General features: G+C 42.1%; 1 protein-coding gene across 1 annotated transcript; it reads left to right on the top strand.

The window, feature by feature from the left end:
* The first annotated feature begins 158 nt into the window (after nt 1-158).
* On the top strand, nt 159-12604 carry LOC122833932 (Krueppel-like factor 15). Its single transcript, XM_044121926.1, has 3 exons — nt 159-887; nt 3305-4712; nt 10803-12604. Exons 2-3 carry the CDS (start codon nt 3493-3495, stop codon nt 10969-10971), a joined length of 1389 nt encoding a protein of 462 aa, XP_043977861.1. The 5' UTR covers nt 159-887; nt 3305-3492; the 3' UTR covers nt 10972-12604.
* The last annotated feature ends 4211 nt before the right edge of the window (nt 12605-16815 follow it).

Raw genomic sequence — 16815 nt, 5'->3', positions numbered from 1 at the left:
TTTATGGTAGAGCAGCAGAGTTTGTGGAACCCAAAGGCTGAAGGACATTCCTTCAACCAAAACAAGTCTTGTGCCCAGAAATCTTTCCCTAACCATTCCCTTGGTTAAGCAGGGAAGATGGAGAAAGTGGAGTTTGGGGAAAGACTTCTGGGCACAAGACTTGTTTTGGTTCTTCCTGGTTTTTTGTCAAAGGAGGTGCATGGGAAAATGTTCCTGCAAACATCTCCCCCACCTCCAGTTTCCTCTTCCCATAGATGACGTGATGGCGTCATTACCTCTCTTTGGGTCTCCATTTCTCCTCTCACCTAAACCAGTGTTTCCTAAACCTGGTCTTCGTCACCACTCTGCCCTGCCCTGCCCTGTTTTAGATGTTTCCCTGCTTCACTACGCCTGATTCAGCTGATTGCGGTTCAGCAAACACTTGACAATTGAAATCACCTAACACAGACTCTGTGCCTTGAGGACCAGAGTCCTAAAAAAGAAAGGAGCTCTTTCTGTTCCACGGCCTTCCTTCAGCCGACCCACTTCTGCCGCTCTACCTCCTGGACTCCTCTTCCAGGCAATAAGTCAGCACAGCCCGCTGCTGATCACATGTCAGCCCATGCAGCAGAAACGGGAATGACGGAGGCTCACAACCCGCCCTCCCTCTCCCCGTCCTCTCCTCTGGCGGCCAATGGAGCCGCGGAGCGGGGACGAGCCTTCAGTGGGAGCCTCTCGGTTTCCACTACAGTCATGTGACAGCCACATAGTAGGACTCCGTGGGAGCAGAGCGGACGGTGGGACCGCAGCGCTGCGTGGATAGGTGAACCCCGTGCGGATAAACATCTGCCTCTCCGACCCAAAGGGATGACGCAGAGCCCCCGGAGTCTCCCCGGACTCTGACCACGGTAAGACCAGATCCAACTTAGTGAGGGGAGCGTTTTCTCTCGGTGCCATATGCTGCTGCTGTCTGGATGAAAACATGTTTACGTGAAGGAGCCGAGGAGGAGAAGAGAGGAGGGCTCTGATTCTGGATCAAACTGTAAACTACATGATGCACCGCAGTTCTCTGGACGCATCAGATTTAGATAAAAAAAATTAAAATAAAAAAAGATTAAATAGCTTCATGTAAAAAACGAAAACAAGATTTCTTCTTTCTCTCTCTTTTTTAAAATAATCGGTTATGTTTGGATTACTGTGAACTAATAATAATAATAATAATAGTTCAGATTGTTCGACATAAATTGTACAAACATGACAGACAGCGATCCGTACTGCTCCAGCTCCAGACTGCTGCCGTCCTGTAAACAAGCGGAGCAGGTGATCTGCACAGCTGCTCTCTGTCGCCCCCAGGCGGCCTGTTTCCTTCCTTGTTTACCCCCTTCAGCCCCTGCCTGTCGCCCGAGTTTACCTTCGGTCACTCGGAGTATGCAGGGGCCCCTGGAAAGGAAACACGGAGAGAAACAGGAGGGGAGGCAGGCCGGAGCCCCCCACGTTCCAGGAAAGCAGCCTATTTATGAGGCCTACTGTAGGACATTAATAGGAATATGATACGGCCACACGCTATCACTGCTGCTCTTTACACTAGAGATACTGGTGGCAAGCAGTGGCCTAATGTTGGCTGATTGAAGTCCGATTTTTGAAAATTGGACAAAAACTTATGCAGGAAATTCCTGATCATCTGATTAATATTGATCAAAATGGGAATCAGAGAAGACCGTCCACTCCGTCTTAGAACAATCCTGTCTCATTTTAATATTATCTTAGGATTTTTGAACCTGCTCACCAAAACGTTGAATGCTGAACTCTTTGCGGTTAGCGAGTCAAAACACTATAAGGAAGATAAAAACACAGAACGCAGTGTGAAAATGAAAAGTTCCTCTTCCCTCCTAACTTTCTCATAAAATCTTGTTAGTTGGTCATCTGAAAATAAAGCAGATGTTTTGTTTCAGGTTTTGTCAACTTCATTTATGTCCGTTTTAAAAGAATACACTGAAACAGTCTTTCTGAATCTGCAGTATGTAAAAACTTAGATAAACGTGAATAAGAGCTGGGAAGAAAACTCCCCCAAGTGAAGAGTTGACTAAAACTAAACTATGTATGTTTTGTCCTAAATAAATCAGAAAACAGGACAAAGTATTTGTTGTCCTGTTTATTTATAGAGTGCATAATGACAACACGTTGTTTACCAAAGTCATTTCAATTCAACCACACATACAATCCAACTGATGCTAATGGTGAAATGCACCAAGTCCAGTTCATTGCTCAAATTGGTTTAAAAGTTTGCTATCTCAGAAAAAAACAGCAGATTGCACTAAGTCGCTGACTTTACATCAATCCGTCATACCAAGCATGCATGTAGCAACAGTGGCGAGGAAAAACTCCCCTTGAACAGGAAGAAACCTCCAGCAGAACCAGAACAAACGGCTACCTGTCACGACGGACTGGAGGTTTGAAAAGACAGAGCAGAATGCAGAAAGAAAACTAAAATAGGATTAATTTATATATGGAAACTTAAATAGTTAATCTCATCCGATGTTCTCCAACAATAAACGGTTGCAGCTTCTATGGAGAGAAAAACTCATAAGAGAAAACTTAACTAACAGTTGAAATAATCACCAAATAATTCAAATTGTAGAGCAGCAGAATCAAATCAAAATCAAATCAAATTTGATTTGTATAGCACATTTCAGCAGCAAGGCATTTCAAAGTGCTTTACAAACACAGAAACACAATGCAACATAGAATCAACAATAAAAACAGAACACCAAGTCAGGTTCTGTCAATAAATTTGCAATTGATTACGTTTCAAATACAACTCTAAACAAGTGGGGTTTTAGTTGAGATTTAAAGGAAGTCAGTGTTTCAGCTGTTTTACAGTTTTCTGGAAGTTTGTTCCAGATTTGTAGTGCATAGATGCAGAAGAACACAAAAGTAGCAGGGTTAAGGAAAAGTGGTCAGTCCAGTGGCCTAAGCCTATAGCACCGTAACCACAGAGACAGCTCAGGATGACCTAACAGTTTATCAATAAGTTTGATCAAAAAGGAAAGTTTGAAGACTAGTCTTAAAAGTAACACTAACCTGCAGGTTCCCTTTCTCTTGAGTTTGAATTTGCAAACTGAAGACGGGACGTTCTCTGATTTATCTGGTGAATCATGAACTCTGAACATTGATGAAAACGAGATAATGTAACAAAGAAAGCATAAACCTGAAGCTGAATCACGAAGTGTATTCAACTGTTCCTCAGAAATGTATGTAATGAAATGTTGAGGAGGTGGATTGTTTTTAGTTACAATTTGTCAACGTTGCTTTTTTGTCCTTGCAGAAATCCGGCATCCAGCCTGGACACCTCTGGACTGTTTCCTGTACGGCTTTGAGGTTCTCACTGGAGTGGGGAGGGTGACCTTGGTTAGTTTATTTGGTCTACCCATCTCCACGGCCAAGGACTAGTTCTCTCGGATCTGTGTAAACACAGACTGCAGAATCCATCCAGAGGAAGCAGTTTGGCCAGGGATGGTGGATAACTCTCCAGCGAGCGGAGAGACTTCCCTTCCACTCAGCTGTTCTCTACGTGCCTACAGCCCATTAGACATGGTGTCGGACCTCGGCTCCTACCAGGTGATCCCGTCACCGTTTTCAGACGACGATGTGAGCGTGCTATCCAGCCCTCGCTCCTGCTCCAGCCCAGATTCGCCGGAGCTCAGCTCCAGCTGTGGAAGCAGCTCCAGCGCTGAAAGCCAGGACAGCATCCTGGACCACCTGCTGTCCCAGACCTCCTTAGGAAGTGCCGGCGGAGTTTCTGCCGCACCCGAGCCACTAAACGCCTTCCAGTGGGACTCGAGGGGAGACGAGCCGTCCAAACACGAGCCGGTGGACGAGGAAGACTTTAACTTTCTCACTTGGTCAAATGTGGAGACAGCTGAACAGTTTTTAGGGTCGTTCCATCCGACACTGGAGGAGATTGAAGAATTCCTTGAGGAGAATATGGAGATGGTGACGGTGAAGCAGGAAGGGTTTGACGTTGAGCAAGAGGAGACATTTGGTTTAGATGGGGTTCCGGAGTGTTGCGGGGCGTCCACTTCTGAGCTCCAGTTGGAGCCAGATGCCAAGCATTCAGACCAAACTGTCCCCACCGCCGGCACCTCTGGTCCAGCCACGGCGGCCTTGGCCACCAGCAAAGCATCATCGGTCAACCCAATGCACGAATCTGTCGCAGGGGCCAAGAAAACGTCAACCAAAAAACCGTCATTAGAAGACAGGTCCACAAGCAGCAGCGGGACGCCCGTCGTTGTCCAGATTCAGCCCATCCGGGTGAAGCAGGAGCCCACGCTGACCCCGGTTACTCCGGCAGTCCAGCCCTCAGAGCCTGGCCCCGTCTCAGACATCAAAATTGCACAGTTGCTGGTCAACATCCAGGGACAGACTTTTGCCCTGGTGCCCCACATCATGCCATCCCCCAGCCTCAGTGTCTCCAAGTTCGTACGGATTGCGCCAGTCCCCATTGCAGCCAAGCCCCTCGCGCTGGGGGAGAGCGCTGGCAGCCAGGCGTCGGCCATTCTCATTGGAGGTCAAAGGTTCCAGAAGAATCCCGTCGCAGATCTCATTAAAATGCACAAGTGCTCTTTTCCTGGCTGCAACAAGATGTACACAAAAAGCAGCCACCTGAAGGCCCATCTGAGGAGGCACACTGGGGAAAAGCCGTTTGCCTGCAACTGGCAGGGCTGTGGATGGAGGTGGGTGCCACCGGGACTGAGTGGGCTTTTGATGTTTATGTCATAAGTTATCTTTCTGTTGGTTACACAAAGGGGTTCACTGAGGGAAACAATTAAACAGGCTCCTTGGTGCAGAAGGGTTTAGTACAGGTGTCGACAGCCTGCACCGATGGACAGAGTTGGATAGTAACTAGTCAGTATTTTTACTTGAGTAACTTTTGAAAAAAATTACCGTTATGAGTATTTTTACTGCAATGTACTTTCTACTTTTGAGTAATTTTGTTTTGAAGTATCTCTTCTCTTACTTGAGTGAAATTTCTGGATTCTCAACCCACTGATTGACATAACTTATAAAAATAATAAGTGACTGATAATTTGATCAGTTACTCAGTACTTAGTAGACTTTTTATCAAATACTTTTTTACTCTTACTCGACTAATTTTTGGGCGGCTATTTTTTACTTTTTCTTGAGTAAAAATATGTTGAAGTGGTGCTACTCTTATGTGAATACAATTTTTGGATCCTCTGCCTCTACTTGTAAAGTTTGCTGAATCAAAAGGACGTCCTCCTGTTTCATGAGTGTGGAGGAAGTTGTTATTGTAACCTTAGAAACGGGTTCTCAGTGTCGCTGTCATCAGGTTTGATGGAGCTGAGAGCTGCGAGAATATTGTGGTGGCCTTCTTACTGCGAGGTTCATCTGTAATCCTAAAATACTCCCTCGCCCCCAGATACACGCACATATTGCTGAGAGATATTCATTCATTAAAGTCCAACCTTTAATCTGAGTAACTTTCTTCAGTAGGTGAAAACTGCATGTTCTTACTAAACCAGTGGTGGTGCAATTGCTGGAGCCGTTCTATTAGCCCTCTGTACATCCTCCCTCAGCCAACAGGACAGCGCTCGGTATTTCACAAGGTTGAAGCTCCACATGATGATCAGAATCCGATGCTGTCTGCTCTCCAGCTCATCCCACATATTTATTTAAGGTTATATATTTTAACTCAAGTAAAAGTAAAAAGTAGAAGAAATGACTCCTGTAAAAACGCATTTGGTAAAATATCTCCTGAAGTACTGAGTAACGGATCATCCATCCATCCATCCATCCATCCATCCATCCATCCATCCATTCATTCATTCATTTTCTAACATCTTTGTCCCTAATGGGGTCAGAAGGTGTTGGTGTTTATCTCCAGCTAACGTTTTGGGTGAGAGGCGGGGTTCACCCTGGACAGGTCACCCGTCTGTCCAGGGCAACACAGAGACAGACACAACCATTCAGACACACACTCACACACACCTTGGGATGTAATTGAATTACCTCTGACCTCTCAGTCAGCTGCTGCTTCATGGTTTGTAGCTGAAAAAGCAGCAAACGTTCTGACAGGGTGAGGAGGGCTGCACACATTTGCTCAGTTTAATCCAGGAACTGTGTTCTAGCAAACAAAAGGACCTCTGTCTGTTTACAAAAGGCAGTGTGTGTGTGTGTGTGTGTGCGTGTGTGTGTGTGTGTGTTTCAGCATTTCTCATCTTGCAAGGCCCATCTTTCCAAAAATGTGGTGAGGATCTGCTCACCACATTATTGGGGCCCGTAAGAAAAAGTGATTTTTACAGCTAAGGTTAATGGTTAGAGGTTACTATAATGCAGTACATTGTAGTTCTGCATTACTACAATGTACTGCATTGTAGTACATTTACTACATTTAACCACTTACTACAAGAGTTTTGTAGTAAGTGGTTATATTTTCTTGAGTAATATTTTGGAAGAAAAGTACTTTTAGGAGTATTTTTACTACGCTGCACTCTTTTACTTGAGTAATTTGATTATGAAGAATTGCTTCTCTTGCTTAAGTGAAATATTTGTTTACTCTGCCCACTTCTGACTATAATACAGTACTATAGTATCAAATAAAGAAGTGTACTGTAAGGAAGACAGTGGTTTTCTTAGAAACCTGCAGACAAAACAGAAAGAAATCCCTACCTCAGTTTGCATGCAATCACTAGTAGAGAGCAAGAGTGAGGTTGTTGATCCGACAAAGAATAAGCACTGAATAGTTACCATGACTGTGGGCAGGAACGTCCAAGCCGCCTCACGGCATGAAAGACAGGAAGAATCGAGCAACAGACTGAAGGGGGGACCAAAAGGGGGCCCACAGGAAGCAAAATGCCCCTCAGCTTCATACTGTAAACGGTGATGTTGGGCAGTGCTGACCGTCACACCAGTACAGTTGTCATAGTCTTTGTCTGGTCGTCCAGTTCAGCTTGTCATTTTTCTTTCAAATTCACGTGCCGTTTTGATGATGATACTAAAACTTAATGCTTACTTATCAAACACTGATTTGGCCGAGGCAGTGTGTGAGTCGAACGCAGGACCCTGCAGAGCAGCTGCAGGCCTGCATGGAGCCAGATATCTTCTTGTTATGCACCAGATTGGTACCGTGTTCCCAACAGCCCGTGTCAACGCTGGACATTATCGGCTCACTGCAAAACCACTGCTGCTCCAAATCAAGAAAAACCCTCTCCGGTTACCATTAAATAGAGGCTAAATTATACTCTACATTTTATATTCCAGTGGGAGTCATTGTTAGAAAATTATACAAAGTTTATGTTTTAAGATGCAAAGATTATGTTGCTATTGTCTTAATGACAGAATCTTTTCAGCTTTCAGCTGGTGGTGATGATGGTGAGGGTGTTGGTGATGGTGTTGGTGATGGTGTTGGTGATGGTGTTGGTGATGGTGTTGATGGTGTTGATGGTGTTGGTGGTGATGGTGGTGATGATGGTGATGATGGTGATGGTGATGGTGTTGGTGTTGATGGTGTTGGTGTTGATGGTGGTGATGGTGTTGGTGATGGTGTTGGTGTTGATGGTGTTGATGGTGTTGATGGTGTTGGTGTTGATGGTGGTGATGGTGTTGGTGATGGTGTTGTTGTTGATGGTGTTGGTGTTGATGGTGTTGGTGGTGATGGTGTTGGTGGTGATGGTGTTGGTGATGGTGTTGGTGTTGATGGTGTTGGTGTTGAGGGTGTTGGTGGTGATGGTGTTGGTGGTGTTGATGGTGGTGTTGATGGTGTTGGTGGTGATGGTGTTGGTGTTGATGGTGGTGTTGGTGGTGTTGATGGTGGTGTTGATGGTGTTGGTGGTGATGGTGTTGGTGTTGAGGGTGTTGATGGTGGTGTTGGTGGTGTTGATGGTGGTGTTGATGGTGTTGGTGGTGATGGTGTTGGTGTTGATGGTGTTGATGGTGGTGTTGGTGGTGGTGATGGTGGTGATGGTGTTGGTGTTGATGGTGTTGGTGGTGTTGGTGATGGTGTTGGTGGTGTTGGTGGTGTTGATGGTGGTGTTGATGGTGGTGTTGGTGGTGTTGATGGTGTTGATGGTGGTGTTGATGGTGTTGATGGTGGTGTTGGTGGTGTTGATGGTGGTGATGGTGGTGATGGTGGTGATGGTGTCCATGTGCAGCAGTCTGTGGTTGTGAGGCAGGTTAACACAGATGTGGCCAGTCAGATTATTTAGGTTAACATGATGGGAAGAATCCAGAGGCTCCATAAATCAACCAGGAGAACAAACTCCACACAGAGTCAGGCCCCTATTGCATAACTAGCCTTTATTTATTGATTTTCATCCACAATAACAAATAAAAACAGAGAGGGAACATTGGGGAGTGTGTTAAGAGTCACTCTGAATTCAGTCTCCTGTTAGGATGAACCTTATAGGTTCAGACTAAGTGTGGTCGTCCTGTGGTTTGAGTTCCTTCACAGTCTGACAGTCTAATGTTAGCCAGGTGGTAGTCTGAGGGCCCACTGGCCATTTTCTTCACCTCACCAAGGTGAGAATATGCTCCCTTTTTCTCTCCCCAAAGTTTTATTTTTATAATCAAATGTTTTGCGTACAATCTTTACCCCAAAGACAGAAGCATGTAATAGATCCTGTTCCGTTCTTAAATGTAGTTGTCTGAAAAGGTCAAATATGAAGCAAAACCATCGTCTGTGTGGAAGCAATAATTGACGGTGTTTTGTTTTTTCCTCTGTGGCGGTACAGAAAAGTTTTGAGGTTCAGCCATTTTACTGGCAGAATAAAAATAGTTTTTGAAAGCCGCCATGCATAGAAATAAATGTGACAAAGTGTGTATTTCCAGGACAGCTGGAGAGTCCAGTTACCTTCTTACTGTATGTGCAGCTTCTAAATGTGTTTAACATAAATGATCTAGTTGAGATTGTGATTTTTCTTTTTAAATAAAAGTGCTTGCAACTCGCAGCAGCTTCTGTCAACAGCAGCATTATTAGGCAAGTCTGATTTATTCATATAAAGCCAAGAAAATGGTTTCTGACCAGTGAATGTTTTTAGTAAATCAATCTGCTAACAGGTCTTATAGTGTAGCTATAATAATAATAATAATAATAATAATAATAATAATAATAATAATAATAATAATAATTACAACCCTCTATGTAAACATCCATTTAAATCCATCATGACAGCAGTTGTACTATTTTGACATTTCTGTGTGTGGAATTCAAATTCAAAAATACTTTATTGATCCCAAAGAGAAAAACATTTAATTCTGATTCTTCAAAGAGTTACTGAAGATTGTGATGGCTGTTGGCAGGTGTGTATTACAGATAGCTACTCTTTTTAGATGACATAAGCCTACTTTTCTTTCTAGGTTAACATAGTTAGTTGACGGTTTCCCATGAAGAAAAGGAAAAATCTTTTAATGAGGTTATCTAGTGACTTCCCTCTCAACAAACCAACTGATCTTTTAAACTATGTGTGTCTAAGACTGAAGTGGATCTTTTGGTATTTTTGTATCAGTATCTTAAAGTGTTTACATGTTCAGTTGAAACATGGCGGCTCGGTCACACGACAACATCACCGTGTGGGTTTTGTATCTTGTGCGTTCAGCTAAGGAACATCTGGGCTGCAGAGTCCAGCTGTGTGCAGTGACCGGCAGACATCTTGTTTTGCTGGGAGGAGGGCCTGCAGCTGAGATACACGCTGCTTCAGCCGACCGGTGCTTTCCTCTCCTCCAAGTCCAGCTGGGATTCCACGCTGGTCTAACCGAGCTGCAGGCCGAAGAGTTACAGTCTGGTGTGAAACGCTTCGGCTCACGGCCAATAATTATGTGGTTAAATCTGCTCGGCTTGGCGACGAAACCTTTGTCTAGAGGCCGGACAAACAAGATGTTGCGTCAGAGTAAAAGGAAGATCTGGAACCATCCTGTCAGAACTACTACCTGACTAAAATTCAAACTCAAAAAGACTTTATTGTTTCCACAGGGAAGTTAAATGTGGTTGTAACCCATATGAACTCAAATTCTTCAAAGAGTTATTGTAGATAGTGATGGCTGTTGGCAGGAAAGATCCCTTGCAGCAGGAATTTGAAGAAGATGCTCCGTTTTCCCAAGACAGTCTCTCTTCCAAAATAAGAGTCTCAACATAATGAGCAGAAGAAGAAGAACTGTCAAATATAACCAGATATTTGGAGGACAGGAGACTTTTACTCACTTTTCTAAATGAACTAAATCATCGTTTGCTGATCTTTCACAGATTATAAAAAAACCCCAAAACTACTTCATTCTGATCAGTAGAGATTGGGTGTAGTCACTTTTTACAGAGCAGAACTTTGCTCAACCTGAAGTTACTTTGGGTCAGGACATCCTGAAAAGAATTCATTTTAATTAATCCTTTATATTTATGACTGGTTTTTCAGTCTCTCTTTCTCTTTCTTTTTTTTTTTTTTTTTTGCTCATTAGGTTTGTATTTGTGAAAATGTAGAAATCCAAATATCACAAAAAAGCAAAAGAAAATTTGTCACTAATAAATGAATAAAGTGTAAAGTTCATTTTTATTTGTAATTATTTACTGTATCAATAGCGGCATTTCCATTGATTATATAATTGCACAAATTGGAATTACAAAAATAAATTCCCTCAATGGAAACACGTGTGGATCGTTGTTATTGCTGAAGTTTATGTTCTTACTTTTGATCCTCGTCAGTAAACGCCCGTAAACATCGATCGGTTTAGTCAATAAGAAAATAGCTTGTGGTTTCCAGCCTGACCAGCCCTTCTCCAGTCATCCTCACATTTCCTTTTCTTCTCCCTCCTTCCAGGTTTTCTCGGTCTGATGAGCTGTCCCGTCACAGGAGATCCCATTCGGGCGTCAAACCCTACCAATGCCCTGTGTGTGAAAAGAAGTTTGCCCGCAGTGACCACCTGTCAAAACACATCAAAGTCCACCGCTTTCCACGAAGCGGCCGGACAGTTCGCTCGACCAACTGACTCTTCCGTGTACTTCCAGGGAACGCAGGGGAGGATCAGCTCCTCAGAATAATACACCACAGGAGCATTGAAAGGTACTTGAGCATTTACGTACTTGAACCTCAAAACCTTGCTCTAAATCGGAGCTGTCTGGTATTTGCTGTAATCAACCGGAAACCCAGGGACGGCCGAGTCCCACTAACCCCTCCAGTAGTTTGAAACAAGCCGCCGTTGCTTTGTTTCTGTGGAACAGCTGTGTCTGCACTGATATTTGTTCCGTCTGTTCTGTCAGCAGAAGATACAGTAAGCTTGTTTTCATTTAGTCCGGACGATGCCAGCAGAGCCTGCGAGGCCTAAACACCTTCAGGATCCCTACAACCTAAATTACTTATTCAATTAAACGTCACTGATTTACTTCCAATCGTAAGCACTGGAAGTTAACACTTCCAATACCTGTAACTATTCTCTTGGCTCCGCTGCTTCCTGCACACGTCTAGATGGATTCTTGATGTTTCACCCAATCAGATTTCAGTCTTTATGTGTTGCCAGGGTCAATCTAATCGGCCTTCAGAATCAGTAGCGCAGGCCCACTTTCAGTAAGCAAACAGTTCATCAGCGTTCAGATTCGCCATATAGAAAGCCCACAGTGACGTCAGAAGTTTTCTGGTCTCTGATTGGACAGTCAGACCGACCGCAATAAGCCCTAAGTTTTCCATACATGCTAGGCTACGTGATGGTGGAGCATTTTCTCCATGGTTACTAATGGTTAGATGCGTACCTTCTCCATATTCCTATACTTGATATTTTTGTAATCATACTTACTTATAAGGTATATGAACGTTAATCTTCTTACCTTGTAAAAAGCATTTGCTGCAAATCCGCGGTTATACTGACTGCCAGTCATTATGATTGACGGCTGATATCCATCACCGCCGTATCTTTCCTCATTAATAGTTGTACAATAAAATGACAAGTTTTGGTTTCTCTCCTTATCTGTTTGTTTGTACAGCCAACTGCGCAGCATCCTTTGACAATTTTTAAAGTGAAATCAACGAAATAACAGCGATAATAGGTTACAGATGTCTGCTTTTTGACAGGCTTTACAGAAACATTCAGGTTGTTTTGTCGTCCGTCATGAACAGCGTGACGTCACGTGCAACTGTAACATTATCCTGCGGTGGATTTAAATGGTAAACTCCCTCTGAAGGCCCAGAAACCAAATGCCACTGGGATTATGTGGCTAAAAGTCATGTCTAGTCTGACTTCTAGTTTTTTTCTGAGCTGATTTAGACGTTCCATCTCTGACAGAATCTTTGGATCCTCACGCAAATCAAGAAATTTTAGCTAAAGTATAGGCTACATCAAAGTTCAAACCTTACAACAGATTTGTCGGAGAGCAAAATTTGGCTCAGAAAGTGTGTGTTTTCTTTCATTTTTTTCCCCCACTTTGACATTAAGAATCAGAGGTGGACATGTTGTCACAACGATACGCCACAAAAATACACTGCAAACATAAAAACAAGTTTCAGAGTGAAATATAAGACCATCATTTGTATTTAGGGCCTGTACAGCCTTCCATATTTCTCACATGTAGATGTAGTCTTAAGATGACAATCTTCCAAAAAAAAAAAAAAAAAAGCCCAGGCAGTATGACTCACAAAATAACCAAGGAGGTAGAGGTCTTGATAATTAGATGTAGCTCCAATGGGCAGCTGTCACCTTTTGTATATAAAGATCCTAGTGACTATTTCAAACGTTTCAATATGACTGAATGTCTCAATATGTGAGTTATTTCACAAATGACAAAAACCTGCCTCAACTCTACCTTGTGTGTTAACTGCAAACACCGTGTTAGCCTTGCAACTCAGCTAGCAAGAATATTTAGTCGTTACAAATGCTGAAGTTCACACTTCACACCTGCCTACTGAGCTGCCAGCAGAGTGAACTTGCAGGTAATTCAGTGACAACGTCTCTGTTACGGAGTCCCTCCTTACTGCCTGTAAATATTAAGGGCTTCCATCTGCTGTGTGTGACGTAATATCAGCAGATTTACAATATGGTACATCATTCCATTGATTCAGTTTTTGAATTTGTAATGCTTGTGTGGACAGAGAGGCATTTGCATCCTATGAATGTATGTACATATGCAGGACCTTTTCATCGTTGCATCGTTGCAACACCACAGGGACTGCTCCGACCGCACATCCTCCTCATCCACATCAACAGCTGTAAACATTTCTAGTTGTCTGTAAAGTTGCCTGTACATAAATGAGTACATATGGATATATATGTATATATTTTTTTTTCCTTTGTTCTCTTTAAGATCTATCTACAAATAAAATCTTTCCAGAAATCTTTGTCGTTTTTTGGGGTTTGTTTTGTATGTAACAGTTCACATTTTATGTCCAGGTCTTCACAAACAGAAATTGTTTTTCCTGCTGTGACTCAACCTCCCAGCTATGCCCGGCGTTAGGGGGCGCCAGAGCGGTCTGCCAGTGAATCACCATGGTTTTATCTTTAAAAAAAAAAAAAAAAAAAGCAAAACGTTCAAATTTACTGCTGTGGTGATTGTGTGTTATTCGAAGACATTGTTGATCATTCTTAAACACCAATGTAACAAATATAAACACTTCGGCTAAATCCCAATCAGCTATTGGCTTAGTCATAAAGCTGAGTAATACTTCTCCACTCCAGGACAAAAACAACCAATCAGACCCAGGAGGAGGGACTTAGTGCTGTCAATCTTTCCAGTGTATGTGCTACTCACACCTGCCTCCTCGCTCTCTGCTATGCTACATCTTGTCCCCCACAGCAGATGTGAAATCTGGAACGATGTGATCTGAGGAAATTTACTTTTTTGTGTGTTTTTGACATAGATAACTCATTTCACTCCTTTCCGCTATTGGTGTGATGCTATACATGAAGAGGGTTTTATGATGATCTAGAAATGCTTCTAACTAGAAAGGTGCATAGTCATTGATTCAAATCTTCAGCTACATATACCAAGAATCACTTTCAGCCCACTCTGCTGTAACTTTGTCCTCTCATTTGGTTGCACTGAACACTACAAACGTTTACTGCAAACATGCAGACATGACCTGATGGGCCAGGCTGATGGTCAAACTTCTAAATGGCTGATTTTTAGACCTTTGCTGAGGGAGATGAGATCGCCTTCACATGTAAGTATCGGTCAATCGCAGATTTACCAAAATTGAGGAAATCAGCACGGATAAATCATCCAGCCGATTAATCAGCGTATCCCTAATAAAAAAGGTGCTTTGAAAGTGGAAGTACCAAAAACAAAAAAAGGACTACAAGGATCTTCCAGTCATATTTATAATCTAGTAAAAGTGTAGGACATAATGTGTTAGTGTCCCACAATCTAGCGAAACCGATGCCACTGACCTGCATGTACCTGATGACGTCTGACTGCAGTATTTGTGTGGTCAGATGATGTTTCTGAAGGTCTCTGCAGCCCTGCTGCTCTCACTGTTTATCTTTAAGCAACGGACAAAACCAACAGAGACAGACAGATGATGACGACAGTTGGGTTGATACCAGTCTGTCAATCGATCATTGACCTCTCTGTAACTACAAATCCAGTAAAAATAAAGAAAAATCCCAGCAAGAAGAAGCTCAAACTGAATATGTTTGGTATCCTGTCTCTTACCCATGACTAAGTCCAAGTCCAGCCTGAGGTCTTTCAACCCAAATCAAACTTTTGTCTCTAATGATAAATGGCCAAATCGTATCTGAAGCTGAAACCAGGTATGTACATACGCTGATTAAAAAGGTTATAAACACATTTGTCTGAAATTCACCAAGTTTTCTGGTGTTAAGCAGATAGAAATTGTTTGTATAATTCTAACTGACCTAAAACACAAAAAGTTTGTTCTGATTTAACTTCAGACAATGAGAAAAAACATGCATAGATCTTTTTATTTAATAGATATCTGGTTTTAGCTGTAGCCACACCAATTTGCCTAAAGTTTGTAAAGAAATACTTGGTTTTAAAAATGTTCTTCTGTAAACATAGTAAAGAACATTTCCTATCATCTTCCCTACTCAAATAAGTGTATACACGAGAGCTGCTTCAGCCTTAGTATCTTTGTTTCACACAAAGCATCAAAAATATTATAGACATTTTGGAAAAGTGTTTTCTACACAGTATGCTGGCAGATTTCAGTGAGAGTCTGGATTTCTAATTGACAAAAGTTTTAGAAATCTTTTCTGAAGAGCCAGAGTAGATTTGATCCTTTGGTGTTCAGTCACTCCCAGTTATTTTCCTAGACGTAGGTCTGTCGTAAACATTTGCTATTTGAGACCAAGTTAATGGATGACTCTCTCCACTCCATGGAGACACACGTGCACATATTCATGTTTTTGTGACTTTTTGTTGCCTTCCATTCATTTGCTACAGCCTATCACAAACCACCCTTCACCCAAAAAACAGCATTTCCCCTCATGGGCGGGGACCAAGAAAATGTCCTCACAGGGTGCAGAGGTCCCCACAACCCCAAATTGTAGACAGAAATAGGTCCCCACAATGATAAAAAACCTGAACCCCCCCCCCCCACACACACACACCACACACACACACACACACAGACACATGCACACACACTCAGCTAAGGACTTTGACTTCCTTCAATTTTAGTATTTATAATTTCTGCCTGACCGAAACAATTACTAGTATATCCCTAATCCTGACCTTCATCAGATTTAAATGAAGGATCTTAATCTTGTTGAGTATATTACTTCATTTATTCTGTGTTTGCACAACACTGACTGATGGGTTCAATCTTGAGAGCTGGCACCTCTAATGGAGTCAAAGAGTAGAGGAAGTGAAGTGTGATAGGAGCACAGATCTGGTTCCTGATTACAGATACTGGATATGGACCCACGTTGACCAAACACTCTGCAGTGTGTTTTCTAACGCTGCCGGTTATGCCGGTTGCCATGGTTTCTGTGCCTGTGTGGGAAACCGAATGGACAATCCTTTCCTTCAACATGGGTTGTCCATGAGCAGAGTTGGGCAGTAACCAGTTACATGTACTCAGTTACATGTACTTGAGTAACCTTTTAGAAAAAAATTTAGTTTTAGGAGTATTTTTAACTACTACATTTTTATTTTTTCCTGAGTCATTTTTTAAATGAAGTGCAGCTAAATTTTTTGATTTTCTACCTACTTAACAAAGAACAAACACGTTTTAACCAAAAATTCACCAGACACAGAAACACACCTACAGTTTTTGTTAGTTTTGTGTGTTTTTTTACTGAAAGAAGATTTGGAAAAATGTTCTTTTGTCTGATTTTGTTATTTTTTTCTGTTACTTTTTTTTTTGAATTATTGTCATTTTTGTCTTTAAAATACCAAAATGTCCACTGAATTTATATTTTGGTCCATCTGATTATAAAATTTTTAAATATTAAGTGATTCATAATTTGGTCAGTTACTCAGTTCTTCAGTAGACATTTTACCAAATACCATTTTTACTCTTACTAGAATAAGAGTAAAACTAGATGTATGATTTTGGAACTTTTCCATACAAAAATGAATATTTCTGTGAAAAATTGGTTTTTAACCTTTAATGTGAAAAGGGTAAGAACTAGAGTTCTAGTTGCTGGAACTTTGCTCAGAATCCCTAAATACAGTGATTGGAGTGGAATATATTTGAAGAAAGCCTTTTTTGCAGCAGTAGTAAGAGGTTTTCGATTTCATTTCATCTTATCTTTCAGGTCTCCTATATGTTTGTAAAATCTTGTTGCTTTTCTTTCCATCTGTGCTCAGAACTACGACTCTTAAATAAAATGTTGAAACCGGCTTCGACATTCCCAGGTCCGGTTGATGTTGGCACAGGCCTT

The sequence above is a fragment of the Gambusia affinis genome, linkage group LG07 (genome assembly GCF_019740435.1).
Source record: "Gambusia affinis linkage group LG07, SWU_Gaff_1.0, whole genome shotgun sequence".
Classification (NCBI taxonomy): domain Eukaryota; kingdom Metazoa; phylum Chordata; class Actinopteri; order Cyprinodontiformes; family Poeciliidae; genus Gambusia; species Gambusia affinis.
This window is presented reverse-complemented; position numbering and strand designations above follow the sequence as displayed.

Bases quoted from the DNA above. Each gene is read 5' to 3' on its own strand.
- LOC122833932 (XM_044121926.1), top strand. From the start codon at position 3,493: ATGGTGGATAACTCTCCAGCGAGCGGAGAGACTTCCCTTCCACTCAGC. The intron at 4,713-10,802 runs GTGGGTGCCACC...CCCTCCTTCCAG, and splicing joins TGGCAGGGCTGTGGATGGAG to GTTTTCTCGGTCTGATGAGC.